Here is a 27,540-nt window from a genome sequence, read left to right as displayed (position 1 = left end):
TACGCCCCGGGATGGGCAGTGACTTTTGGCGCGCTTTTGCCTCTTGCACCTGCACAGTCAGTTGTTTACTAGTGGGGACACGGGATGCCCGAGCCATCTTGGAATGGCGGATGTATCACCACTAACCGCGGCTTCCTACAAGTTTACTCAGAGCCAGTTCCTCCAAGGATTAGCTTGCTGAATCTTGAAATAATGCTAAGAAGGCAGCATCACTTAAAACAGGATTTTATGTTAGTCAGTAGGTAAGTTGCTTAAGCAGTTATGCTGTACCCATACAATAGCATCCTGTGCAGCTATTTCGAGAGCACTGAGATGGAACTAAAAGTTGAAATAAAGTTTAAAAGACAGTCTGTTAGCACTCAGGAGGATGAGGCCGAGGACTGTGAGTTTGTGGCCAGCCTGGGCTATGTAGTGAGACCCCTTGTCTCAAAAGTAGAATGAAACCAAACAAATTACAATGCCCCCCCAAAGACTCCTAAGAAATCTGTCTTAGGGTTTCATTGCTGGGACAGCATGGCCAAGGCAACTCTTTCTAAAGGAAAACGTTTCATTGGGGCTGGCTTATAGTTTCAGAGTTTCAGTCTATTAACCTTATAGCAGAAAGCATGGCAGCATGCAGGCAGACATGGTGCTGGAGTAGCCGAGCAACATCTTGATCTGTAGGCAGCCAGGAGAAGACTGTCTTCAGCAAGCAGCCAGAGGTCTCTGATTTCTCACTGGGCAGAGCTTGAGGAGACGTCAAAGCCCGCCTTCATAGTAACAAACTTCCTCCAACATGGCCACACCTACTCCAAACAAGACCATATCTTTTAATAGTGCCTATGGCTAAGCATTCAAACACATGACTCTATGGGGGCCAAACCTATTCAAACTCCCACCAAATACAAAGATGATTTCTAGTAGCCATCATAGGCCCTTATTGGTGATGAGTCATTTACTTACGTGCATAGAAGGAAATATCTAAGAAGGTAATAGTTTAGTTGTTAGCTCTGGTATGAGAGTTCTAATTTCTGTTTTATGCTTTCTGTGTAATTATCATTTTTATTTTTTAAATAATATATTCTATTTGATGATAATTTCATATATTTATATAATTTATTTTGATCATACCCACCCATCGCTGTCTTCCTTCATCTCCCCCTAGTGTCCCGTATACCATCTCTCTCCCAATTTCATTGCCTCCTTTTTCTGTTATTGCTATTAGTAACCCTCTGAGCCAAATTTGTGCTTCTCATATGAACTTAGGTGTGTGACCATCCCCTAGTGTATGGACAGCCTACCAGTGACATCCTCAAAGGCAGGTGACTCCTTCTTCCTTATAGCCATCAGCCTCCAGTAGCTCCTCCAAGGTTGGGGCCCATCCTCCTTTCATGCTACAGTTGTGGCTGGCTTGATTCTGTGCAGTGACCACGGTGATGGGAGATGATGTGCATCAGCCATGGCGTGTCCAGGGGTCAGCGTTTCCCAGCTCCCAGCTCCCACTCATGTCTCTGCCCGCTTTGCTGTTATGTTCTCTGCACCTTGAATGGGGGTGAGAAGTCAACAGAGTTGATTCACCTGTGGCTGAGTGCGCACAGCCACTGCAAAAACAATCTCTCTGACCAAAGTTGGGAGCAACACCTGAGTGAACAAACGAATGTTTTAAAGGAGGTTTAACATCATAGCTGTTAACGTAATAGCATTAGGCTCTCCTCCGAAGCCTCTGACCTCCTGAGTCATAGGGTTTTCATCCAGACAGAAAAGATTTTGCTGTGCTGTGTTTTCATTTTCATTTGGTGCTAGGAATCTTTTTATTTCCTTTTGAATTTCTTGTATTTGGTTTTACTTATTCAGTAGTGTGTTGTTTAATCTTCCTTTCTGTAGTTTCTGTTGCTGTTGATAGGTGACTTTATTTGATTGTGGTCAGGTGGAGTACAGTTATTTCAGTTTTCCTGTATCAGAGAATTGTTTTTGTTCTACGTAACAGGGCCAGTTTTGGAGATTACATTTACTGCAGAAGAGAGTTATTTAGAAACAATCAAGTATAGAGGCAAGAGATGATGGTAGTTTAGACTCAGAGACTAGTGGTGGGAAATTGTAGATGGATTTGTGCACTCTGCAGGAGGCAGATTTAGGCAGTATCTGATTAAATGGCTGATGGGATTGGCTGGGCAGAGTTGACACATTTGTATGACTTGAACAAGCTAGATGATGACACTCTTTACAGTCACAAGGTAAAAATGTTGAGTAGTATATCATTATGGTATGACTGGGTTAACTGAGATCTTGTTATTAAGTTAATTACAATAGCAAGGATTGAGTGTGTATTAAAAATGGTATGTAGGTCTAGGTCCAGCAGTGGACATGTGCTCCTTGGTCACAAGGATAGAGATGAAGAGGACCTGAATTTGTCTGTTGCTCTAAGAGTCCATTAATCCGAATTCCGGTGTTTGTTCTTTAAATAAGAACATGTGTGAGGGAATGCTCTTAGCACATCCCACTTATGACTTGGATTGTATAGCAGCAGTTTCTTTTTGAGTTTGCAGGGTGTGTGACTGCCTTGTGGAGTTGATTTCTAATGTCTGAACTGTACTACTCTTTTTTGTGTGTAAGAACAAGTTTAAGGGAAACAGTCTCTTGTAGCCAGTTGTCTAAGTGTAGAGCCATGAAGGCTAGCTGAAGAGAGCGTACCATTGTCTTACCTAGGAGAAGTAAGAAAAACATATTTCCTTGCCAGAGTGGAGGCTATTTCTCTAGACAATGGCTGAACAAAGAATTTTCTTGTCAAAAATATGCAGTTTGGGGCATGGGCAGAATTTTCTTGTCAAAAATATGCAGTTTGGGGCATGGGCCTTGTCAGTTATTGACAGTCTTTCCTGCCTGGACCTGTGGGCTTTGAAGCTTTATGATTCCTGTTTTCATTATAGACTTTACTGAATATATCTCTTGTAGAGGAGTATTTCATGTTGTGAAATTTGGTGTTAGTGAAGTCATACAAAGGTTTTTCAGAGGTATGTACCTGTTGCATTATAAGAAGATGCATTGAAATGGCATTCTATAATCAAACATATTACGTTGTCTAAGGATGTCATAAGGTATATGACTATGAGTTCCCCATGCTGCCTCAGGACCTTAGTTTGCTAAGTGCTGTAACTAGAACCCAGGAAGACAATAAAGGGGTAGAATTGTTGTAGAAGGAATTAAAAGGTGTTTGTATAGTGCTGTTTTCTGCAGGACTGAGCCTGGTGAGGTGATCAGATATAAACAATGTGATGTGTATATATAATATAAACATACCCATAGTTTCTTCACAGGGAGAAGAGCAGAGTGCTCTAAGCTGTGGGAGCATCTTAAGGCTTAAAAGTTACACCAGGGGTGCAGCTTTAAGAGGACAGATAATAATTTCTAGCTTTTTTAAAAACAGTGATGAAACTTTGGCGCTCAAAGGGAAACCACCCTAGTAGACATCAGACATTGGATGTATACATTAAAAAATGATACCACTCCATTAGACTTCTAGTGTCTAAGTGTCTAAGTGTCTGGCATGTTATCTCATGACCCAGAACCATGTTCTCCCAACTAGCCATTGTGTGACATATGAGACCCTTCATGAGTTGGGCACTGCCATATTTTTAGTCTGATCTTTCTAAATTGATGCTGCCACTTGGATGCCCTAGCACTATGAACCTTTGTGTATGAAGTTAAAGCCGCATGGCTTTGATCTTGCTTATAGCCTGAACACTGTACTGCTCTCATCCATGCTTTGTGTGTTCTCTGTTTGTCATTTTAGATTTCTGTTTTTTATTTTTTATGGTATATATCAAATATGTGTTTATTTTGTTTGGGGACAGGATCCCATGTAGTCCAGGTGGGCTCACTATGTAACTGAGACTACTCTTAAACTAATCTTCTTGCCCCAAAGCTCCCAAGTGCTGGGATAGCAAGTATATACCACCATGCCTTGGTAAACCATTCGTCTCCTTGAAAGCAGTATGCTGCTGCACTTTGTATCACAATGACCAAAACACTTAGCAGAAACAACTGAAGAGAGGAATGGCTTATTTGGGGTCTGGTTCCAAAGATTGTCAATCCATTAAGATAGAACCATTCCATATGATGGCCAGGGAGCATTAGCTAGTCTCACAGCCTCAGACCAGGACATGGCCAGAGTAGGCAAGGAGCAGGGGAAGGTGCAGAGGTCCAGATTCTACCAAGTGACCCCTTTCTCTAGCCAGGTCCCACTTTCTGAAGGTGCCACACCCTGCAAAGTAGTGCACAAACTTAGGAGTCAAAAGTGCTTGAGACATAAGTCTATTGGGAACATTCTAGGTTTAAATAACACAGGACTTGCATGTCTAATTCTAGCCTACGTCCCACCTCTCCTGTAGGGAGGGCTTTAGGGAGTAAAAGAGATTTGGGTGGAAGGAATGGTGTATTATATGTCTTGCCTAAAAGCACATTTGTTTCAACTGGAAAACAAAAATATACATTGCTGACCTAATGTCCTTTGGAAGGGATTCAGTTTTTTGCTATTGTGTGATCTTTAATGTGTTGTCTACTGAAGTTTCATTTTCAGCCTAAGTTACGGAGAAGAGCTTATCTTAGGTACATCAGCTTTATTACAAACTGTTTTGTTAATGGCTTCTATTGAAGAGGGCACTGAAGGGCAAGGGCAGACATGCTGGGTGTGAATGGAAATCTGCAGCCTGTGAGCTGGCTCTGTTCCTGATAGCTCATATTTTCTTTTCTTTTTTTCTTTTCCCATTCTTTGCCTTGCCTTTCTTTCTTTCTCTCTCTCTCTCTCTCTCTCTCTCTCTCTCTCTCTCTCTCTCTCTCTTTCTCCTGTATCTAGTTGGTTCTGTTCAGCATGCTTACGTGCTGCTGGGCAGGCAGTGTGGCCTGGGCAAGAAATCAGGTTCTCCTTGCCAGTGCCCAGATGAGGTTCCAAAAGGGTGCTGAGAAGTTGAAGATGCTCTCCTTTCCCTGTAGAATTGGGTTAACTTTGGTTTTATGGGTTTTGAGCTAAAGTAACTAAGATTTTTTTGAAAGTATTTCAGCAGGATCTGCTGCAGTTTTATTTTATCTTGTTTATTTTTAAATTGTGTCAAACATTTGGACAGCACTCCACACTGTTTCTCTCATTTGAGGGTATATGGGGTGGGGAAGAAGAGGGTGAGAACCATTAGACATAATATAACATAAACCCTACTGTTGGAGACACAAACATCGTGACCAATGTTTCTCATGACAAATGTACAAGGATAATATGTAAGGTGAAGTTAAGAGCTCGGAAGTGGGTGAGAATGGGGGTTCACTTACAGTGAAGAGAACCTAACTGAAGCATATTGGATTTTTTTTAAGTTTGAGATACGTAAGATTTAAGTCAAAGTTTGCTACCAAGAAAAAGAGTTGCTAGAAACAAGGTTTGACAGATTCTCTTCTATATAGTCTCTGTTGACTCTTTATAGGTGCAATAAGGAAATAGGAAAAGCTGCCATAGATATATGACACTATAGACTGGGTGCTGTAAGCAACAAAAAATTAATTTTTCACAGTCTTAGAGGTGGAGGAGTAGAAGTGCATGTCACTCTGTCATGTCACAGAGAGAATAGGGAGACATCAGGCTCTACTGTATGACTTTCCCTAGTGCAAATGCTCTCCAAAGCCCTTCTTTTATAGATGCCTCCCTCACATGAGAGGCCTGGGCTTCCACAAATGGATTTGGGGAAGGCGGTGCTGATAAGGATGTTTTGGTATTTGTGAGATGCCTTAGGAGTTTAACCTTTACTAGTAATACTATGGGGAGGACAGTCACAGCAAGTGACTATAGTATAGTATAGTTTTTATATAGTTTGTATAGTAAGTTCTAGGAGAGAGAGAGAGAGAGAGAGAGAGAGAGAGAGAGAGAGAGAGAAATAGAAAGACCTTCTTACCTTGTTTCAAAAGAACCAAAACAAAAACTCCTAAATGACAATCTCCCCCCTCAAAATTTCCCCCTCCACATGTCACATAATCCCTTTGAGACACCACAGCCTCAGGGCAGCCCCTCCTTCCAGATTATGTTACAATGGTTTCCATAAAGACTCTCCTGCTCCTCAGCTCCCCTCTTCCAGATGTCCTTCTCTGGTCTCTGTCACTTCAGTTTTGTCCTGAGTTTTTCCTTCTTGTAGGTGGAGGCCACATGGCTTTGCACGGCCAGAGTTAATGAAGATCTTACATAATTCACTGGATGACTCCTTTAAACGCCTCATTGTTCCTCTCCTCTGTAGAGAGTTCAGGTATGTATCTTGTTTAATTTTGTGTGCTGTTTAACATTATGCATGGCCTTCAAGGAGTATGGAGTAAATGTTTGTTAATTTGAACCAAGCCAAAGAACTTGTTCTTCAGACCAGGTCTTGAGTGTGAGTCTTGGTTTTAATCTGTAAATTTATTGTCATGCAGAGATCTAACAGTATTCTTCTTAATTGTGATACACTTTAGACCTGAATGTTTAGTGTTTACACCCCTTCCAGTTTTACATTGCTGATGTTTCATTTTGACAATCAAGCCAAACATGATTTTATTGATTCGAGATTTGACTTAGAAAAACAAACTGAGAAGTTAATGGGGAGGTTACTTGGAAGCATTTCCTGGAAGTAGTAGAGCCAAAAAAAGCATAAGGAGTTTGGTGAGGAACGAGATGATCTTACTGCTTTGAGGAGAGAAAGCAATTATGTGTGTTCATCTCCCACTGGGAATTTCTGGATGAGCAACGTCGAGCACAGATTGAGGAGGTGATTGAAAGAACCATACCAATAGGCGCCGAGGAGTTCTGTGAGGTGCAGATGTGCTGAGGCAGGGAGGATGAAAGAGTCTCACAGCAGCAGAACCCTAGTCTCTCTTGATTTTCTCTAGCTCTTGTCTTGGTTGTTAAGTTCCAGCAATCTGCATGGTTTCATGCAGTCCTTCATGTGTACTGTGGACCAGCACATCCTCACCCTCACTTTTCCAGGCTGCCTGGGAGTGGTGGAATTGCACGTGTCTGCTCAGCTCACTAGGAGTTCTAGCTGACTGGAAGTTTTCTATTCCTCCCTTGTGCATTTGACCATTGAGTTCTAAGTGTCCAGAGTAGGACTGAACATTATAAAGATGAGGCGCTCTATTGCTCTGTTTCTGTTGTTCCATGCCACACTGTCTGGTTTCATCCTCTGTGGCCTAGATGGCCTCTACTGATACTGTTCTGTTTGAAATTCTGTATCATCGTCCATGTGATCTAATGTCTCTTGCTTTCCATGCTGTGACATAAACTTGTGGGGCTTGTTCTTTTACTTATTCATTTATTTGTACATACATGGTGCAGGTGCTTGTGTGCAGAGGCAAGAAGAGGGTAGTGAGTGTCCTCTATCATCTGTACCTACTCTTTTGAGGTGGAGGTCCTTCCCTCAACCTGTGGCTTGTGTCTGAGCTAGGCTGGGCACCAGCAAGTCTTATACTTGTCTACACCCTGCTTGGAGCTGGGGTGACAAGCATTGTTAGGATCCAAACTTTAGTTGTCATGATTATGTAGCAAGTGAACTATTGGGGCCCATTCATTCTGGGGAAAATAATCTTATCTAAAATTTCAATGTGGTACTTTTTTTTTCTTTCCTTGATTTGTGTGTGTGTGTGTGTGTGTGTGTGTGTGTGTGTGTGTGTTGCGTTCAGCATCCAGTGGTATTTTTATATTTGGTTTTATAGCATGTGGAATGATTTCATTGCTGCTAAGGCGTGTGGTATGGGATTCTGTAGGACACAGTCCTTTTTTTTTTTTTTTTTGCATTGTGGGTAAGTAAGAACATGTTCTTTTAAATTGCCCAAGGTAGAACAACATAGCTAATTTCTGTTTGTCATTAGTCTGCAGGCATTGCCCAGAGCTGGGGCTTCTTAGAAATGCTTATCTCAGCAGAAGCTGAAGAAGGCAGTCAGAGATGGCTTTACAAGTGTTTTGAAGAAAAATACTTTGTTTCTTTAATTCTGAAGAAATTTATCCTAAGGATAGAAAATTTGATTCCTAGGGTTTTTGTTTGTTTGCTTTCTTTTTATTGTTACTTCGCTTTTGGGCTCAGCTATGGGCACAGGTGCATACCATCAGCTGACATGCTGGGTTTTTTCTGTGGGTGCTGAGGACCTGAGCTCAGACCCTCCCGTGGGCTCAGCAGCTCTTTGACCTTATGAGCTATCTTGCTGCCCAACATGACCTTTTAAAATCCCATCACATCATTTCACAGTAGTCTACTTAAAACCATTCCTGTGGGTCTTGAGGCTATTTAGCAGAGTCTGATGACTGGGTGGATGGGCTTCATCTGTCTCCTCGTCCTCGATGTCCATGTCATTTCTTTTTCTCTTAGCCTATGAAATCACTTCCTTTTTCTCAGGACACTGTGAGCCTTCTATGCCACTCTCCTTGTGTTCAGTGTCTGCTCCAGGTTACAGTCCCCTACTGTCCCCACCTCTGTTGTGTGTCCCATATATTTCCACTCTTGTTCATCTGAGCTGCTTCTGGTGTAGGCTCCTCCTGAGGTAGCGTTCCTCATTGCTATCGTCTGCTCTATCTATCATTCTGCTTTTCTGTCATTGTGGTCTTCTGGGGAGGGTGTGGTCTTTCAGCTTTGTGTGTCTTAAACCAGTCTTGATAAGACTACCAACAAATGACTTCATAATAAATGAAGTTCAAAATAAATATTTAGAAATACTTGTAATAATATTTTGTATCTTGTTTTACAGAAGTCAAAGAATTACAATGAAACATTAGAGAAGATGAGAGAAAATCCTTACCAAATTAACCAAAGAAACAGATAGTAGCCTGTGCATCTTTACACAAACCTAGTTAAGCCTCCCCACACAGACATTTTGAATTGCTTTGTATTAAGTTTTCTTGTGGCTAATGGCATTGATTTCTTATTTGGTCTAATAGAGAAGAAATACTTTTTATAACAGAATTCTTATGAATTTCAAGAGATGATACATTGAGGGCTTCAAAGTTCCAGCTACCTTTAAGCTCACCATTGACTTACATTTTAATTCTACAAGGTTTTAAAAGTACACCCCTAATAGTGTCTCGATAAAACAGAGACATGGTTACATGAGGCCTTAAGAACTGTGGCATTGCCAAATGCCTGGGAATGACAGGGAGTTGGAGATGTGGAGAGGATTGCAGACAAAGACAGTGAGAGTACTGAAATAAATAATGTTGGTGGAGGCTGCTGTGCTGCAGGCCTTGTCATTCTTGTTTGTGGTTTATGTTTGTAACTATCTGCTAAGCTTTAAGTGACTTGCAAATCTTCAAGGCTCTTTCTCGTGTATATACATATTTAACTTATGACTTGTATCTAGGAGCAGTTACAGAAGATAGGCATGAAGACTTAGTTTGCTTTGGAATTGTTTGTAGTGTCATATTTCTGTGGTTATCAAAAGTAGTCCCAATGTAACTCAGGAACAGGATATTTATCCTTAAGGATTGACTATACAAAATAAATTCTGCTCTTTTTCTGAAAAGAAAATTTGGATGAATGAAAACCTAAGTACTTTTTTTGTTGTCCCCTCCCCTCCATTTCTAAAGAGCCAAACTGACATCTGATGCAGAGAAGCAATCAGTAATGATGTTTGGACAGAATCTCCGCCAGCTTCTTTTAACAAGTCCTGTACCAGGCCGCACCCTGATGGGAGTAGATCCTGGCTACAAACATGGATGCAAACTAGCCATCATTTCACCTACTAGTAAGTTCTTCACCTTTTCATATCGGAGCTTTTTGGTCAATCCTACGTTTCACTTCATAGATATCATGAAGATTTGGAAATAATGTTTGTTGTTGTGCTTTAGAAATTGTTTTCTCATGGGCTGTGGGAATCAGAGAATTTCCTGTATTTCTGGTCAGAACTCTGATCATGTATCTGTCCCCCTCTCTCCATTAACTAGGGTCAGTCAGGCTTGAACTCCTTGTTTCCTCTTTCCTTCTTTTCTATTTTTCTTCTCTCTCCTCTCCTTCTCCCTCTCCCTCTCCCCCTCTCTTCCTTTCTTTCTTGACACAGTTTCATATAGCCCAGGCTACCTTTGAATTCTCTTGGTGGCTAAGAAAAACACTGAACTCATGATCCTTCTGCCTCTCCTGAATGCTGCCACTGCAGGCATCTGTGTATGTGGTGTTGGCCTTCAAGCCCAGGCAAGCATTCCCCAACTGAGCTCTATAGAACCCCAGCTGCTGAGACTCGTAGCTCTTACCAACACCAACTCTTTATGGTGTATTCTGAGTTTTGTACATTCTAAGTATCAGATATTTTGTAGCTGTGACTATTCAGTTAGTGCGATTTTCCTGTCCCCTGTAGTTAGCCTTCCTGACTCCTTTCCTCATTTCTGTGTTCGCATCTGAGAAATCTTCATGTCTGAAAAGTTCCATGCTACTACTCTTCTCTTCTTTTTCGAGACAGGGTTTCTCTATGTAGCCCCAGCTGTCCTGGAACTAACTCTGTAGCCCAGGCTGACCTGAATTCACAGATATCCTGCCTCCCTAGTGCTGGAAGTTAGTTGATGAAATGTTGTCTCAGTTTTTTGTCTGAAAAAGCTGCTTTTGTTTTCATTTTTGAAGGTTATTTTTATAGGTAGATTGCTTAATCGGTAGTGACTTAAAGATTGTCCCATTGTTTTTAGTTTTACTTTTTGGCTAATAGCTAATTTTTCCTCTGTAATTAGTCTAGAGACTTATACGTATTCCTTTTAAAAGCAACGTTCTCTTCTTTCTGGTGCCAAAATTTTCTTTGTTTCAAAGTTTTCATATGATATGTTTAACACTGAATGTGTCGACATGAATTCCATTTTGGAATGTCACTATTATATCTCTCATTCTCTTTTTTTCTTTTTCAATGTTTTACTTTATTTTTTACTGATTAGTAATCCTCCAATCTTCCCTAAGTTGTTATTAAATCCAGCTGTTTGAGTCTCTTTATGTAATTTTTTTATGGTTTTAGAATTTCTCTTTGATATATAGTTATACATGATAATTTTCTGGTAAGCGTCTTCACTTTATTTTGTCATCTTGGATTTTTTTACTTTGCTTCTTTGAGGACGTCTATTCTCTGTCCCTCGGCTGGGTTTTCATCTCTGGAGTGCTGTCTCCTCTCATGCTGCCTTGTGCAGGCCCATGCGGCCCTCCTCCTTATTGTCTCAGAGTTGGTGCATGTGCTGCTGAATCTAGACATGTTTTCTCTTCCATATGAAATAAATTCTTGCTATTTCATTCATGTGGTTTTATGATTCTGATGTATATTAGCCTCATAGCTTATATAATACCTCTTTTAAAAAATCTCATTTTCATATATCTTGTTCTGTTTTGTGGGCATATTATGGTGGACTTTTATTTTCTTCCATAAGAAAAAAAATCTTTCTGTGTACAGTTTGTCCATCATCTTCTTCTTTTGCTTAGGGTATGTTTCTAATACTTTCAAAAAGGTGAGTTTGGTCAAGACAGGCTTCTCACTGTGTGAAACTCACTTTGTCTTATGTTTTCTGGTTATTAGATACATCAGCTGTAGCTGGCTGATGGTTTTTGGGTTGGGCTGTCTGGTGCTTTCTCCTCTTTAATTTGGGTCCTTTCCTTTGCTCATTCCGTCCTTGCCTTGCTTAGTTTAGATAGAACTCTGGCTCTTTATTTCCACCCTTATAGTTTGTCTTCTTTGCTTTGGGAGTCCATGAGGATTAGTTTTTCAGTCTTCAGAAGGTCACTGGGCAGCCTTTATCTTGGTAGGTGCCAGTGTCAGCTCCTCAGACTGACTCTTGTGCGTGCTCCTCAGGATGGGGACTCTTCTCTTAGGCCGTCAGCTCTGCCCTGCCCCCTCTAGAGGTGCTGTGCTGCGCTGTTCCCAGCCACTTGGTGTTTGCATTTAGAGGACTCTTTGTTACCTTTGTCACAGGTACAGCCATGGGTTTTGCTTTTTGTTTTCCTAGCTGTCATTTATGTTATTAATATTCTCCACATGGGAAGGATTGGCAATACCAGAATTTTTCCTGTATCCACTGAGATGCTTGTTCCTTAGTGTGCCGCTGTGATAAATTATAGTATTTGGATTTTTCTTATTATTTTATTTTTTAAACAAGGCTTTACTCTGTAGCCTAGGCTAGCCTTAAGCTCACTTTGGAGCCCCAGCTGAGGTCTTCCTACCTTAGCTTTTCTGAATTCTGTGCCCTGCTAGGAGTTTTGTTTTGAGAATGTCAGATTACATATGTTTTAAAGGTGACTTCAACTTCACCTTGGTACCTTCTTCTGGGCATGCTGGTAGCTTAGTGTTTTCAGTATTGTGGCTAGAGTATCCTTGTTAGACTTTGAAACACAGATATTTTCTCAGCCTGTGTTGGTAAAGTTTTGCTCAGAACTTCTGTTTCATCTTTTACTCTAAGTCCCGTTCTTTTTATAATGTAATATCCTGGTTATATAGCTTCTTTATTTCTAGTGTATTTGTATCTTCCTCTTCTTGACTAATACTGCTGAACACATTTTTTTTCTTACAAATACTTTACTTGAAACTTAATTGATCTTTTCTGTTGTAGTTTTCCCTTCTCCTCCTTTCTTTAGTTTTATAGGGCTGCTGGTCTAGAACTTGAAGCAGTCTCCCCAGCGCACCTGCTCAGTCCTGGATCACATGACTTATTTCTTACCCCTTTCTTTCCTGAGGTTATCCTGTGACTCTTACTAATTTCCTATCGTCTTTATTTAGCTCATTTATTTCTCTTCATTGAGGGATCACCCTGAAACTTTTTATATCAGTTAAAAATTTTTATTTAAAAATAAAATACTTTATGTATAATATAATGCAAGATAGAAAAAGCCTGAAGTTCTTAAATGTACAGCTCAAAGAAATAGAATAAACAAATTCATATGTCAGCTACTGAAATGAAACAGAATTGCATAACTGTACCTGATCTATAGCAGGTAGCCAGGTAGTGTGAGCTGTAGCTGCTACCCATGTTAAATCTGAAAACCCTGTCTCTTGTAGGTGCAATAACATAATGTCCACCTAGTAATGGTGTTGTGTGGAAAAGTGGAGTTCGTTTACTTTGAAAGCAATAGCATCTCTGAATCCTTAGGAAGAACCCGATCTAGTGAATATGAATGAATCAGACTTTAGTTTAACAACCTTTTTTACGTTTTAGTTTGTGTGGATATGTGCATGTACACTCATTCATGTAGGTCAGAGGAGAGCTTGAGGTAGGTACTCAGTCATTTGTATTCTTCTACTGTGTAGGTTTCAGGACCCAACTAAAGGTGTCAGGTGTGGGAGCAAGGACACTTACTTTCCGAGGTAGCTCACAGACCCTTCGATTGCATTTTAAAAGATAAGCCAGTTCCATTTTCTGTTGCATCTTACTTAATAGAAGTAGTAGTGAGTTATAGTTTGCAAATGTCTTTTTCCACCCCCACCCCCTTTAAGGTCAGATACTTCATACTGATGTGGTTTATTTGCACTGTGGACAAGGCTTCCGAGAGGCAGAGAAGATCAGGAGGCTTTTGCTGCATTTCAAGTAAGAAGATAAGTAGCCCGTTGAGTAGTTTGGTGGCTCGGCTAGTTGTAGGCACTTTGGAAGCTCTTAATTTGGAGTGTGGGATTATGGTAAATCCCTGGGGAGGAAGAAGGGACCTTGTGCACAATGCTGGGGGTGCGGATAGTTGGAGAACTCACACATGGAGACTGTGGTGGAATACTTTTTCCTCTCTCTGCCTTCTGTCAAGTAGAGGTGATGATGTGGTACCTGGGAGATCCTCCCTACCCACTCTTCCCTCCCTCCCTTCCATTCTTCCCTAAAGAAGGGATGTTATAGTAGTTAAGAACTTCAGAAATCGTATAATTTAGTTTTTATTTTTATTATGGTTTGGAATGAGCCTGAGTTTACTTGTTTACTTTGGCTCTTTGTAGATGAAAAGCTGTCTGACTGTTCTTAAGATGACAGTTAACTATTTTTCTGTGCTTCACCCTCCCTGCCCCCCACACCTCCTTCCTACCAAATGCAGGGTGCTGTGTACTCTAGAGCAGAGGAGAGGTTGCATGCATACAGGAGAGAGGAAAAGCTGTGTCTCCCACTTGTGCATTCTGTGTGCTTTCTCTGGTTGACCTCAGAGTGTGCCTGGGACTCATCCAGGTTCTCATTCTGTTTCTCTTGAAGCTGCAGCACAGTGGTGATCGGAAATGGAACTGCCTGCCGGGAAACTGAAGCTTACTTTGCTGACCTGATAATGAAAAATTACTTTGCACCACTGGATGTTGTTTACTGGTAAGGACAGTAGGAAGACTTGTTTTCTTGGAGTGTATAGGAGCTTCCCAGGCTCCTTTGTGATGAGTTTTCCTTTCCTGTTTGAAAACACATGTTTTGTGTGCCTCCCTAACTGCCTCTGGCTGCTAACAAGAGTGTTGCAGGAATGAGTAGAGCAGGGCGGGTGCTCTCAGGGTGGCAGCTATCAGAGTTCAGTTTGCTCCATGGAGTCTCACAGACTGTACTTGATATGAGGTCTCTAGTTAAGTATTAACTATTCAGTATGGTGGAATACCAAGTTAGCAACCGCTGACTGTGAATAACTTACCCTTCTTCTGCCAGAATTTTAAGCCAGTGAACCGTTGTACTCTGGAACTGAGAACCAACTGTATGTCTTCCCCATTCTCAAATGTGCACATGGGCACCAGGACTTTTGAGAAGCTATTTGAACCCTTGGTCCTGGCTGATTATGTTTATTACAGCTAGTTTAATTCTTATCTCATCTTAATCTTAATTTGATGTAAATATCTCAGGAATAGTGGTGATGATTATGTATACACATCTAGGAATCATTTAAACCATGCCGTTGGAAGTGATGGCATATCCTAGCACTCAGGAGGCTAATGTAGAAGAATGTCTGCACGCTGAGGGAGCCTGAGCTCGCACAGTAAGACCCTGCCTCAAAAATACCAAAGTAAAAGTACTGGGTTTGATCTAAATGTGCTCATGGAGCTTGTCTGCAATGAGCTTTAGATATTATATAATATTAGAAAAAAATGAACCATGATAGCATGAAAATCTGGATTTATTAAACTTGATGGAATAAAAATGACTGATCTTTAAACAGCCATAATTAGAGATAAGTCCGGTATGTATGTAAGCCATTTGGTATTTGTAGTGGTTGAGATGTGAATTACTAGAAATGAGAGGGCACATGGATTTGCAGTTTTGTGTTCCAGAGAAACTGTAGGAATGTACAATTTCATTGTACTGTACAATGCCTGTGCCTGACTCACAACATGTGTCTTCCGTTCCATCTGCAGAAGATCGGGAAACTGTTGTGTACAGGTTTTAGTCTCCATATGGTGGGTGAGTGGTAGTCTCTCTTCCTGTAGCTGGGCCATCATTCTGGCTCTCGTTCTAATGCATTTTGTCATAGAGCATTAGCCCCAGTGTGCTTGTCTGTTTGCTCAGATCTACTTGCTAGCACTTTACTATGGACTTGTGATGACTTTAAGTATTGCAGAGTGAGGTCTAATCAGAACTTACAGTGACTGTGTTAGGAAAATCAGTATTTGATTTCATTTGTTGTCATTGGTCAGTTTAAACTGTCTGAAGACACCACTTTCTCACCTCATGTGACCTTCCATTTGCCTCCATGTGTTCTTTCTCTGTCATTCTATGTACTTTCTCTTATGTATTTCTGTAATCTTGTCAATCTGCTTTTTAAACCTTTTCAAACCATCATAATGAAGCTTCTAGTACATTCCTCATCTACTCTGGAGAGCTTTTTGTCTTGATTTGGTGCTGTTAGGATGTTCTGTGACTTATATCACACCTTGTGACTTATATCACAGCCATTCACCTTCTTTCTAGTGTCTCTATTTCTACCCTTGAAACACTTTGTAATCTCTGGAACTTCTCCATACCCTGGGAAGAAAAAATCATTCAGGCTTTCAATCATAACTACAAAGGGGAGAAAATGTTAAACTGGACCCACGTGGTAGAGCTCAGCTGGGAGTTAGTCAGGCCCTTACATCTGAAGTTGGAAGTGTCCGTGAGAATGCATGAACTACTGTACACTTCATAAACTTTATGATAGAACGATGTGTTTTTAGTTTTCTGGCAAATAATTGATACTTGTTTTTTAATATCTCAATATTTGTTTCCTTTCATGCTATATTGCCACAGAATTATTTTCTAATCTTATACTGCTATGTTTTTTGGCAAAAGATACCATTTTCCTCTTTAAAACAGTGGTAAAATGTACAAACAGCTTAGCCCTTAGGAGACATTGTGTTCACATATATGTAGCAGATGTCTGCTTCACCGACATGCCCTTCAATCAGGGGCGCGTGTCCTGGCGTCCATGGTCATGCTCCAGAAGCCCATCATTTATAGGTTTACCTTGATAAACCTAAGAGGTAGGTGTGTGTGTGTGTGTGTGTGTGTGTGTGTGTGTGTGTGTGTGCGCGCGAGAGAGAGGGAGAGGGAGAGGGAGAGGGAGAGGGAGGGAGGGGGAGGGGGAGGGGGAGGGGGGGAGGGGGAGGGGGAGGGGGAGAGGGAGAGAGAGAGAGAGAGAGAGAGAGAGAGAGAGAGAGAGAGAGAGAGAGGTATAATATGTGTACATTCGTGTGCAGTCATGTGAAAGTCAGAAGCCCATGTTAAGGGTCTTTCTCTCGTTTTCCACCCATTTTTTTTTACTTCTTTTTTTCTCTTCTTTCCTTGCACTTATGCATTATGAGTCCTGAAATTATGTTTTCTTCCTGTTAAAAGTTGCTAACACACTGGAATGAAAGAATGAGTGTCATTGTGTGTTTCCCAGATGTCTACTACCAGGCCTTTCCTCCTGATCATCCAGCATGCTAACCAGGCAGAGGTTCTGCCTAACTTGCAAACCGCACACCAAGACACTGGGCGCTACAACTGTGCCTCCTTTTGCGCCCTTTCATTGCACACATGCAGTACCCACAGAAACCACAAGAGAGCAATAGGATCCCCTGAAGATAGAGCTATAGCCGGTTCTGAATTGCCATGTGGGTCCTAGGAGTTGAATCTGGGTCCTCTGCAAGAGTTATATGTGCTCTCAACTGCTGAGCCATCTGTTCAGCCTCTCCACTTTATCTTTTGAGTCCAAGTCTCACCTAAACTTAGACTAGACAATGGGATAGATTGGCTAGCTAACAAATCTCTGGGGTTTTCCTGCCTCTATCCAGCCTTGCACAGGGGTTGCTACATGTGCAGCTGTGCATGGCTTTACATGAATGCTCGGAGGAGTCTGCACTCAGGTCCCCATGCTCAAGCAACGCGTACTTTACCTACTCTAGCCTGCTATAAATCCATTCAGATTTATTAACATTAGGCATTAAACTGGTTTTTATCAGATAAATCTTTGCAAGACTATTGACTAGACTTACACTGGGTTAAAATATCTCTTTTCTAAAATGCTTGGGACTAGACTTTTAATATTTTGGATTTTTTAAAAAATCTTGTGATATTTCCCTATATATAATAACATACCATGTGGCTAGGACTTGAACTCAAACATGAGCCTTTTTTATGTTCTACATAAACCTTATACACAAACCCCAAAGGTAATTATACAATATTTATTAATGTGCTTATACTTTGACCAGGACCTATCACATAAAACCATATATGGAACTTTTTACTTGTGTCATACCACCATTAAAAATTTTTAGATTTTGAGCATTTAGGTTTTTATAGAGTTAATACTTTCTCAAAGATAGATGTTGATTTTGTGACTAAAATTATGATTATATAATTGAATTATGAAATATTTTATATGAAATGTTTAATATTTGGTGTCTTATATTTTAATCTCCAATTGGCTTCTCTGAGAGAGGCACAGCTTCTATTCTAGTAGGGAAAACTTATAGATAAATATGCATGGATTTATATATGGCATGTGAGTTAGTGATAAATTACATATGGAGAAGTAAAAGTAAAGGAATATTGTACAGTGGGACAAGAAGTACAGACTCCAGGTACACAGAGATGCTCTCTTTGTGATCTTAAGAAGCCACTCAAGCTGAAGGAAAGTGTGTATATAAATTTATCTGTGTCTTTTAGATTTCTGTTTTCAGTATTCTTATATGAGTTCTCTAGAGCTGTGTTTTTCATAACATAGATTTCAGTCCATTGGTGAAAATTCAAAAACATTTTAGTTGAAAAGAACAGAAAATGTAGGCCAGACATCATGTCGTGACTGTTGGATTGTATATGTGCTGGGCTGTAATATGCAGTGTGTTATTCTCTCAGTGGTAGATCAGGCAAGTTTGAGGATCATTGCTATATGAAATCTAGTGGACTTTTAAAAGCTTATAAACCTTGAAAATTGCTAAGAGAGAAAATTGGCTGAGCAGATGGGAAGTTTTTAGAAATAGAATTTAGGCTACTTTATAAATTGACAAAAGAGCCTCATTTTGAAAGAAAATAGGACAATAATTCACATAGCATAATATATGTGACCCAGACATCGAGGCTGTACCTGTATAACCAAAACCATAGTCCTTTGCAGATTTTTCTGAAATTTTTAAATTAATTTTAAAATAGAATAGAATTTTCTCAGTAAGGTTTCTCATGTCAAAGAAAACTTTCTAAACACTTTGGTTATTAACTCATGTTAGGGTTTTTATAGAAATTTCACTGTAAGAGAAAAGGCTTCTAGTAGACCCACTGAGATGAACTCGTGAGAGTAGACTTTTATTCAAAAGAGAATATAAAAGTACTGTTACTTTACTTTAAACTGTACTTTGGTAAAAGTACAGTTACAAAACTGTTCGTGTAATTGGCCCTTCCAACAAGTCTTAGATCTGTTACCATGTATCAGATAATTGTGTTAAGGAGTGTATTAAGAATGCTGTAAGTGTGTGTGTGTGTGTGTGTGTGTGTGTGTGTGTGTGTGTGTGTGTGTAAGAATTTGAATTTTCTCTGCTTAAACTAAGATTGGAATAAATTTTTTTTTTACATTCAGACATTTTCTTTTGACATCTGCTAGTGTTTAATATCTAATTTAGCTCTTATGTATGTAATCATGCTGCTTTATATCCAGATATTCCATCATGTTCTGAATAGAGTACATTGGTTTCCAGGGCTTTGCCAGTAGGAAAAAAAAGTTGAAATTAAAAGTGAAAATCAATTTATATGTACTGACTGCAGACCTCCTGCAAGTGTGACTTTTACAAAGACATTAAAAAACCTGAAAAGTGTAAGTAACCAAAGATATGTGTAAGAGGGGATATCAGAAAGTTCTCAAAGACTTAAGGTTAAAACACTACCTTTCCTTCTCTTAGTGCTGAGTATAACATAGAAGGCTTTTAATAATTACCTTAGAGCAAAGAGGTGATAAGTGGATCCCACTGCTTGTAGATAGTTCTCATTACCATGAATCTCACTAATGGCCAGACAAAGAAGAATTGCTCATCTCTCCTTTAGGTCTGGGAGCTGAAGTGATTTTCAGGCTGAAGATAGGAATGGCTATCACAGAAGAAAACAGGAATGTAATTGAAATAGGACCTCTCTAAGAGAAGAGGTACTATCTTTTTATTTCATTGTCTTGTGCAGATGAAACATTTCCTGATGCTGTGGGTGCGTTTATGGATAACATTAGGAAAGCACAGTGTGGTTGTTGAGGGCTTGTAAAAACTAGAGAAAAATGTTGGCTATTTTGCTGTTCTAAAGAGGAAATAAAGTTCTGAAAGCGGCTGTTGGGTGTGTTCTTATCAGGCAAAATGGCAGTAACCTCTGGAAGTCAGTGTGCACCTAAAAATTAAACAGTAAGGTAGTGAACACTTGATCTCAGTCACATTCCTTGATAGTCTTTCTAGACCCTGTGAACGAACCAGAGGTGTGGCTATGTGACTCCCTGAGGGATCTTGATTAATGTGTGGTGCAGGGCCTCATGCCTTTCACACACACGTGCAGGACTGGTTATTACCATTAGATTGGAGGTGTGCTTTTCAGATCTGTGGACTCTAGAATCTGCTGGAATCAATACCTGAGAAAATTTGAAAGGCCTTGGGTTTTAGCTACAGTCTTGTCACGTGAGCTATCATTTGGATAAATGACTCCTACAGTGTTAGAGTGTTCGGTCAGATTTTGAAGGGATGATTTCTGAGGTTTCTTTGATTTCTGATTGTGGGCAATTCTTTTAAATAACACGAGCCATCTGAACCCTTTCCTTTTCCTTTTCCTTTAGTAGAAAAAAATTTACTTTCTAACAAATTACCAAACTTCACAGTACAACCCAGATGTTTTTTAGCTGTGTAAAATCCACAATACTCTGAAGTCAGTACTACTTTATGTGAGGCAATGTGGTTCTCTTCCTTCTTTCTCATTACTGTAGCTCCTTCCCTTCTTTCTCTGTAATTACCAAGGACACCCCATGATGTCATTTTGTACCCTCCTGCCTTAGCCTTTCTCCTGCTGAGACCACAGGCATTTGGTGTTGTGCCTGGCATAAGTTACTGTTGGAACGTGGGATGGCCTCATTTGTTTTATGGGTCTCAGCATGGTCATTGTAAGTCACGACAAGGTAAAGTGGTGAGGTATTTCCATTCTGCATTTTCTGTAGTTGCAGTCTGGGAAGATGTAAAACACTGCAGAACTTTGCTTCCTTTGACCTCTCAATATTCTCTCCTTTCCCACACTTGGTCATAAGCACTGGAATCTATTTAATAAGGCTTCTTGTTGGAATATTTGTGCTATTCAGTCAATTTGAAAGTAAATTTATGTTCCTTTTGTTGAAAGGCCAGGATGCTTTTAAACATAAAACAGTTAAATAGACTGTTTCAGCTAAAAAGAGTGTTCGGAAAGGGGGCATAAGGAATACATAATAAGGGGAAGAGTTTTTGTTTTTTTTTTTTTTTTTTTCAAAATAATGTTTGGATTTGAATTCAGTTTGACAGTTTTTGATCAAAATAAAATGTGTTTTACCAGTTTTGTAACCCATGTGCTTTTGTGTCTCCGAGTCCAATTTAAATATCTGCAGGAGTTGCCCCAGCCTACCCTTAACTACATCCCTTCTTGTAGATCTTTGTTTATTGACTTAGATTAGAACTGGCCTAAAGCCCAGAGATGGTCACTTTGCATCTTAAGGTTTTTGGTTACAAATCTACTTTTGTTGCCAGTTCCAATACAGATTCTTGATTGTTTTTGTTAGTTTTATTGTAAGTTCTTGCCAAAGATACAGTGCATTGTAACCAAAACAGATGTTCTATTAGACAAGTGCACATGCTGTAACAGAATGTAGATGTCAATTAAACAGCGGACTGTTGAACATCACCGTAGTAAATGAGGAACTTTGGAGTCTTGTTTCTGATAGCCTTTAGGTTATGGAAGAAATAGTGCCTATTTTGAACAGTTATTAACATATTTTCTCTGCAGTTTCAATTTGGGCATCCACAATTTTATATTCTTGTAAACTAACAGTTTCATGTGATTTTAAAATAGTAAAGAGTTCATCCATCTCATGTTTATAGTTCAGTTATTTCTTAAAGCATATGTATACATATATATACACATATATACATATATGTGTATATATATGTATATATATGCTTATATATGCTACACACACACACACACACACACACACCCATAAGCACTACTTTCTGACCTGGAGATGTTAGTATAAAGCAATAGTTTTAAAGTCTAATGCTTGTAAATAGATGAATAGAATTATTATCTTTCCAGTGATAATATTCTTGGTAGTGCTGGGAACCGTCCTGTAGGAGATGGAGAGCCTGCCTTTCAGAACTTTAGTAGCCATCCCATAGGGTCCAGTGCAGCCTATGCTGGATTCTGTGTTAGTGGGAGCACAGGCATGGAAAGCACCTGGACAGATACATTAAGTCACTTTAGCACTGTTTGCTCATGGTGCTCGTGTGAATTCATGTGAGGCTGAGTGGTAAATAATGGGACCATTTGTACTTTGAGATGAGCTTGAAGCCTCTTCTCCTTCATGGTTTATTGTTGTTGTTGTTCTCCTGTGATTTCAGTTTTCCGTAAGTTTTGGTCAGAACTTTGAAAAAGAAGTGTTCTGTTTGTTATTCAGGAACATGTAAACTATTTCTTACAGCTCCTGTTTGAGTCACATAGAATCACTAGGTTCTTTGCTTTGCAATCTGTGTTAGAAGAATTCAGAATTGCAAGAATTCTTTGCTACAATTCTTTTCATTTGGTTCTGTGAGGCTTGTAGATTCCTGGACCAAAAACTCCGAGTTGAAAATAAGAGCTCTTAAATTCACCTTATTTGTGTTTTTTGGCATAGTATGGTGGGGTTTTATTCTAATGTGTTTTTTGTGGCTAAATCTTTGTATTAGGTGCCACTAACTTAGCAAAATACCACTTTTAAGTTCCCCCACATCCGCACATTTCTAAGGTTACACCCAACTTAATTCCCATTGCTTTTCTGCTTCATAGCACTTGCATATTGAAGCAACCCTAACATTTGGGTTCACATTATGATAATGAGGCTTCCAGGACATGGAGGATTAGAGGTGTCGCAGGTCTAGTTGCAGAAGAAAGTCCAGAAGCACTTGTAAAGCTTGCCTGATTGTCGGTTTGAGGTGCTTTTATTTATTCACTACTCATGCAGCATTAATCCGCATTTCATCAGCTACCTACAGTGCTGTAATTCTAGACATGACCTTGGATCTTGATTTACTTCGGCTCCGTTTTCTTTATTAATGTGCCATGAAAGAGGTACATGAAAGATAGGCAACATCAAAGCGCCTTTTAAAGTAAAATGGTTGATCGGAATTCTCTGGTATTTAACATTGTCTGTCAAATGTTTCAGCTGGTTTGCATCCTTTTACAAGCTATTGCTTGTTGCACTAAAAGAAATTTAAAGCAGTTGTCTCAAGTGTTTATGGAACAAGGTGGGGGTGGGGTAGTAGGGATGGTGGTGGCCATGGTAGTGATGGGGACTGAGTCAGAGAGGAGAGTAAATGCGAGGTAACAGCATGCTTTCCCAGCTGTGCTTCTCCTAGACTCATTTTATGCTTCCTGGTGTGCCGAGGGGTTTCAAATCAGAGCGCTGCTTTGATTCAGTGGAGCAAGCACGGACCTTGGTTATCAGAAGGTTGAAGAGTGGCCAAAGAAAACCCTCAGACTTCTGTGACAGACCAAGTAAAAGGCAATGTCAATATCTTTTCCAGAGATTTGTTTAAACAATTGAACTTCACAGCCTGTTTATTTTTTACTGCTTCATGGGAAACAGAGTCTGAAGAAAGGCCAAAGGAAGTGGAATCCAGAGAAGGCTGGCCATGTGTTGTTGTGGACTATACTTCCTGTAGATATATCTCTTAGAGGCTGAGAACTCCCTGGGGATAAACATTTGAGGGGAGAACGTATTGCAGCTAAGTTTTGAACTTCTGTTTTGCAAATGGTGATTGGGTTTTGTCCCTCCCTAAGAGGAAACACGTCAAAGCTGTGTACTTCCAAGGCTCTCACCAGTTTCCCAGGATTTATACCTGCCATCTTTACTATAAACTTTCCTCATCCAAATAGTGGAAAATAGAAATTATGGCCTGCTTTAGAAAGTGATATTTGTCTTCAGACTTTTATTTTGAACATATCAACATAACATTGACTTGTAAAAGTCTTTTACAATCTATTGCAGTAAGAGCTCTTGTTAACAGTATGTGTTACCATATATTTGCATCTAAGTAAAGTACTATAAAATTGCTGTTTGTGATTTAATATATACATTTGAAAGATTTATTTATTTTATGTGTTATATGAGTTTATATGTACTATGTACATGCAGGTGCCCAAGGTCAGAAGAGGGCATCAGATTCCCAAGGAAGTAGGCTTACAAGGGGTTGTGGGCTGCCTGATGGCACTGGGAACTGAACTCAAGTTCTCTAAAAGAACAGTAAGCTTTCTTAACTGCAGAGCCATGGCTCTAACCCCCAAATTACTATATTCTTATACTCTATAAGTTTTGTGCACTTATGTGATTATTTTTATTCATATATGATGGGGAAATAAATTTCAACTGAGGCCTAGTCTTGGAAGTTTATTGGACTAAAGATTTAGCTTATGGAATATAGGATACCCACACTTGAGTGACATGTAGCACTTTAGTAACAGCCTTTCCCACAAAAGCAGATTATTTTGATACTCTGTAATGATCAACACAAACTGAACTGCTGAGATCTCTTTTGGGAGCTTATGAAGGGGGATAGCCTAGTCAATGTGAGGGTGAGCATATGTGCAGTTTATTTGGGGTCAAACTGTGATGAAGAAAGACAGATGGGAGAGGTACATCTGGCTCACTTGCCAGTAAAAGCAATGTAAAATTTGTTGCCATCATTGCCATATTCCATATGTGGCTCTTTGTTTGCGTGTCAAAGAGTAGCCCCTGGGGTAAGAAAGGCGAAGGCTGTAGAGATAGTTCTGTTTCCACTGCCTTGACATGTAGGCTGGCCTCAAACACAGTTATGTCCCTTTAGCTTTCAGAGTACTGCACTATTGATGTGTGGCATCATGCCTCACAGCAGGTTTCTGGCTTATTATGGTCACAGACAGTGAATCAGTTTATCTTAGAAAGCACTTTTTTCTTTTTGTTGCTATTCAAGATTCTGGGGGTTTTGTGTATCCTACCTTATTGAGGATCAACATAGTTAAAGCACATAAATTCATCCCAGTATCATGTATGTTGTTATTCAAACATTCTAACTGCAAGTTATTATGGATTGACAAGTGTTACTATAATCAAGGATCAGGAAGTGATATTTATTGTCTGCTTGGTAGTAAGCAGTTTGAACTTGCAAATGAGCCACCAGCTTGGCAGTTATCACTATATCAAAAGACTGACTCATATATCATATTGGTGTCTTAGGTGCTTTTCTCTACACTGTTATCATAGAGCTGACAGAAGAGAATTTAAGGGAGGAAGGTTATTTTAACTCTTGGTCTGAGGAGCTAGGGCCCACCATGGCAGTTGGAAGGCATGGATGTTGACATATAAGGTGACTGGTAACACGCAGTCAGTCCACAGTCAGGTGGAGGGAGACCAATGCTCATGCCCATCTGGCCTTTGACTTTTCCCCTTTGTATTCAGTTTCGATTCCTTTCCTGCTGCTGCCCACATCCATGTAGCCAGTCCTCAGTGATGCCTTCACAGACACATGCTGCTGTGCTATACGATCCTGGCAAGTGCACAACTAAACGCTCGTCACATCTAGTTGCCTTGATTACCTAAAATTATTATGGCTCTTTAAATATTTTCGTTTCTCCTTTCAGCTTAGCGATTTGCATGAGTCTGAGGGCTATAAAGAACCATAAGAACATTGATAGACTTCTCTCTTAATGCGTTACAGGTTTAAATTAAGTAGTTCTATTTTTTGAAACCATGTTGGTGCCGACTACATTAAAATTGCTGTTTTCTACTTGGTATGTTAAGTCGATTTCAGTAATGTTATTTGAGGTATTTCCAACTTAGACTGCAGATGTTGGCATTGCCAAAACTTTGTGTTCTGTAAATCTTCAGACATACTTATGGAATGCTCCATCCCTGTTTGAACCATAGCTTCTAAGTGGAGCATTCAGAGACTCCCCTTTCTTTAGGGTCCTGGGCTGTTTTTTAAATTGGAATTCACTAGTTTTACACAAGAAAGAATGCCTGGTGTCCTTATCTCTTCTCCTTTGGGGGTTCTGTACCTTTCAAGCCTTTTGAGACCTTCTTACATCTCATTCTCACTAAGAGGTGCTGCTTTTTAGATATTTTACATTTTAGTGGGAAAAGCAATAATTAAAATCTAAGCTAAAAACCGAGTGTTTTTTATTTAGAAGAATTTAGCTGGGTACAGAAAGGCTTATAATGTTTTCCATCTTTCTTACAGATCTCTCTCTTTTCTCTGTCTCTCTCTCCGTCTCTTTCTGTCTCTCTCTCTTTCTCTCTCTCTCTCTTCCCTCCCCCCCCCTCTCTCTCTCTCACACACACACACACACACACACACACACACACACACACACTCTGTGTTAGTGATTCCTTTGTTATTTTGCTGATGGCTCCTTTTTGAAGATAGAACCCTGTTGCATGTAATATTCTGGGACTTGCTTTTTCCTCATGAAGATTATTCTAGGGACCTTTCCTCAACTTTTCAGATCAAGGATTGACATTTTCTCATTCCTGAGTCTAGACAGAGAGACCCTAAGAAGAAGATAAAGACAGCTCACCTGGGGATGTCTAAGGGATGCTTCTGCAATGTCTCAGATCTTAGATCTTGCAGCTTTGATTTACCTCTACTCATCTTCATCCACATTAGTACCTCCCTGCTTTCTCTGCTTACTTTTCCTTAGTGCTTGGTGGGAAATGTACAATGTATCTCTATTCTTGAATTCCATATCCTGCTAGAAGTTTCTGGCATGTCAGAACTGAAGTGTTTCCTTGGAATTTCTGAGCATAGGTGAATGCTCGGGATGCACTGCAGGGTCACCAGTGTATTCTGGAGTCTTTGCTAGTGTATTCGGGAGTCTTCTGGGTAGAATAGATAACTGACTTCTCTTTTGACTATCAAACTCCATCTACTCATCCACTTATTGGGAACCTCAGTCTGTGCTAGGCTGGAGGACATGCAGAGTGAGTACACCTTGTCCAGTGCGCACTTCACTTTACTTCTGCAGCAGTGCCTGAATTCCAGCTTAGTAGCTCCATGCCCCTATGCTCACCCTCTAGAGACAGCATGGCTCTGTAGCTCAGACTGCCCTCCTGCCCTTCGGCATAGTGTGACTTTTTGGTTAGCATGCTTTGTCTGCACTCTTGCTCTGCTCCCTCACTACTGAAGTTATGTGCATGTAAGCATTTCCCTCATCCACGGGTGGTGTCTTGTCTGCTGATTCTCTTCTCTTCATAGTCTTCTCTTCTCCACTGCAATGATGTTCGGTACTCAGTCATCCAGATCTCGTCTTTGAAATGGAGACAGTAAGATGACCTATTTTGTAGGATTTTTTTTGTTTTTGAAGATTAAAATAAGTAAGGTGTTATACTCAGAATAGTTCTTGGTATGTAGTATGGTCAACAACTATGAATTGCTATTGTTTTTTGACCAAATGTGTAGTGTAGATTATTGTCCCACTGTTTTTTCTTGGTATGCCCTTTCTTTAGTCTTCCCTATGGCAATCTTACCAGAGTCTCCAGAGCCTCTGGTCCACTCCATCCCCCATGAAATTCTCTAAAGGATTTCAGGTTGGAATTAAACTTACCTCCTCCAAATTCCCCCAAAGCTTTGTATATGCTTTTCTGAGATGCTTCATTTATGCTACACCTGATACATGGTATTAGCTTGGAGGATCATTTATAACCAGTGGGTCTGTATCATTCATCCTTTCAGAATAGTAACTGTTTTGTCCAACTTGGCAGTCTTAGGTTTGAATTTATTTAAGCTACCAACTTCCCTCTGTTGCCTGTGTATATTGTATGTACACACACACACACATACACACACACACACACACAAAACCTTTTAGTAAAGACATTTTTCAAAGTCTTTGACAAATGCAAAAGACCTAAATGGTACGCTTTCTAGGTTAAATTTATAAATTTTAAAGTGTAT

General features: G+C 40.0%; 1 protein-coding gene across 2 annotated transcripts in view; it reads left to right on the top strand.

Annotated features, from left to right (window-relative positions):
• Srbd1 (S1 RNA binding domain 1) overlaps positions 1 to 27,540 on the top strand; it is a 178,517-nt gene that overhangs the window by 33,573 nt on the left and 117,404 nt on the right. For both annotated transcript variants that reach the window (XM_034514629.2, XM_076942403.1), the window contains exons 11-14: positions 6,150 to 6,257; positions 9,557 to 9,714; positions 13,417 to 13,507; positions 14,147 to 14,254. In XM_034514629.2, coding sequence (XP_034370520.1) covers positions 6,150 to 6,257; positions 9,557 to 9,714; positions 13,417 to 13,507; positions 14,147 to 14,254 — 465 coding nt within the window. The remainder of the gene's footprint in view (positions 1 to 6,149; positions 6,258 to 9,556; positions 9,715 to 13,416; positions 13,508 to 14,146; positions 14,255 to 27,540) is intronic.

This window comes from Arvicanthis niloticus, chromosome 11, assembly GCF_011762505.2.
Source record: "Arvicanthis niloticus isolate mArvNil1 chromosome 11, mArvNil1.pat.X, whole genome shotgun sequence".
Taxonomy (NCBI): domain Eukaryota; kingdom Metazoa; phylum Chordata; class Mammalia; order Rodentia; family Muridae; genus Arvicanthis; species Arvicanthis niloticus.
The sequence above is the reverse complement of the archived record's forward strand: the minus strand, read 5'-3'. Positions and strand labels throughout refer to the sequence as shown.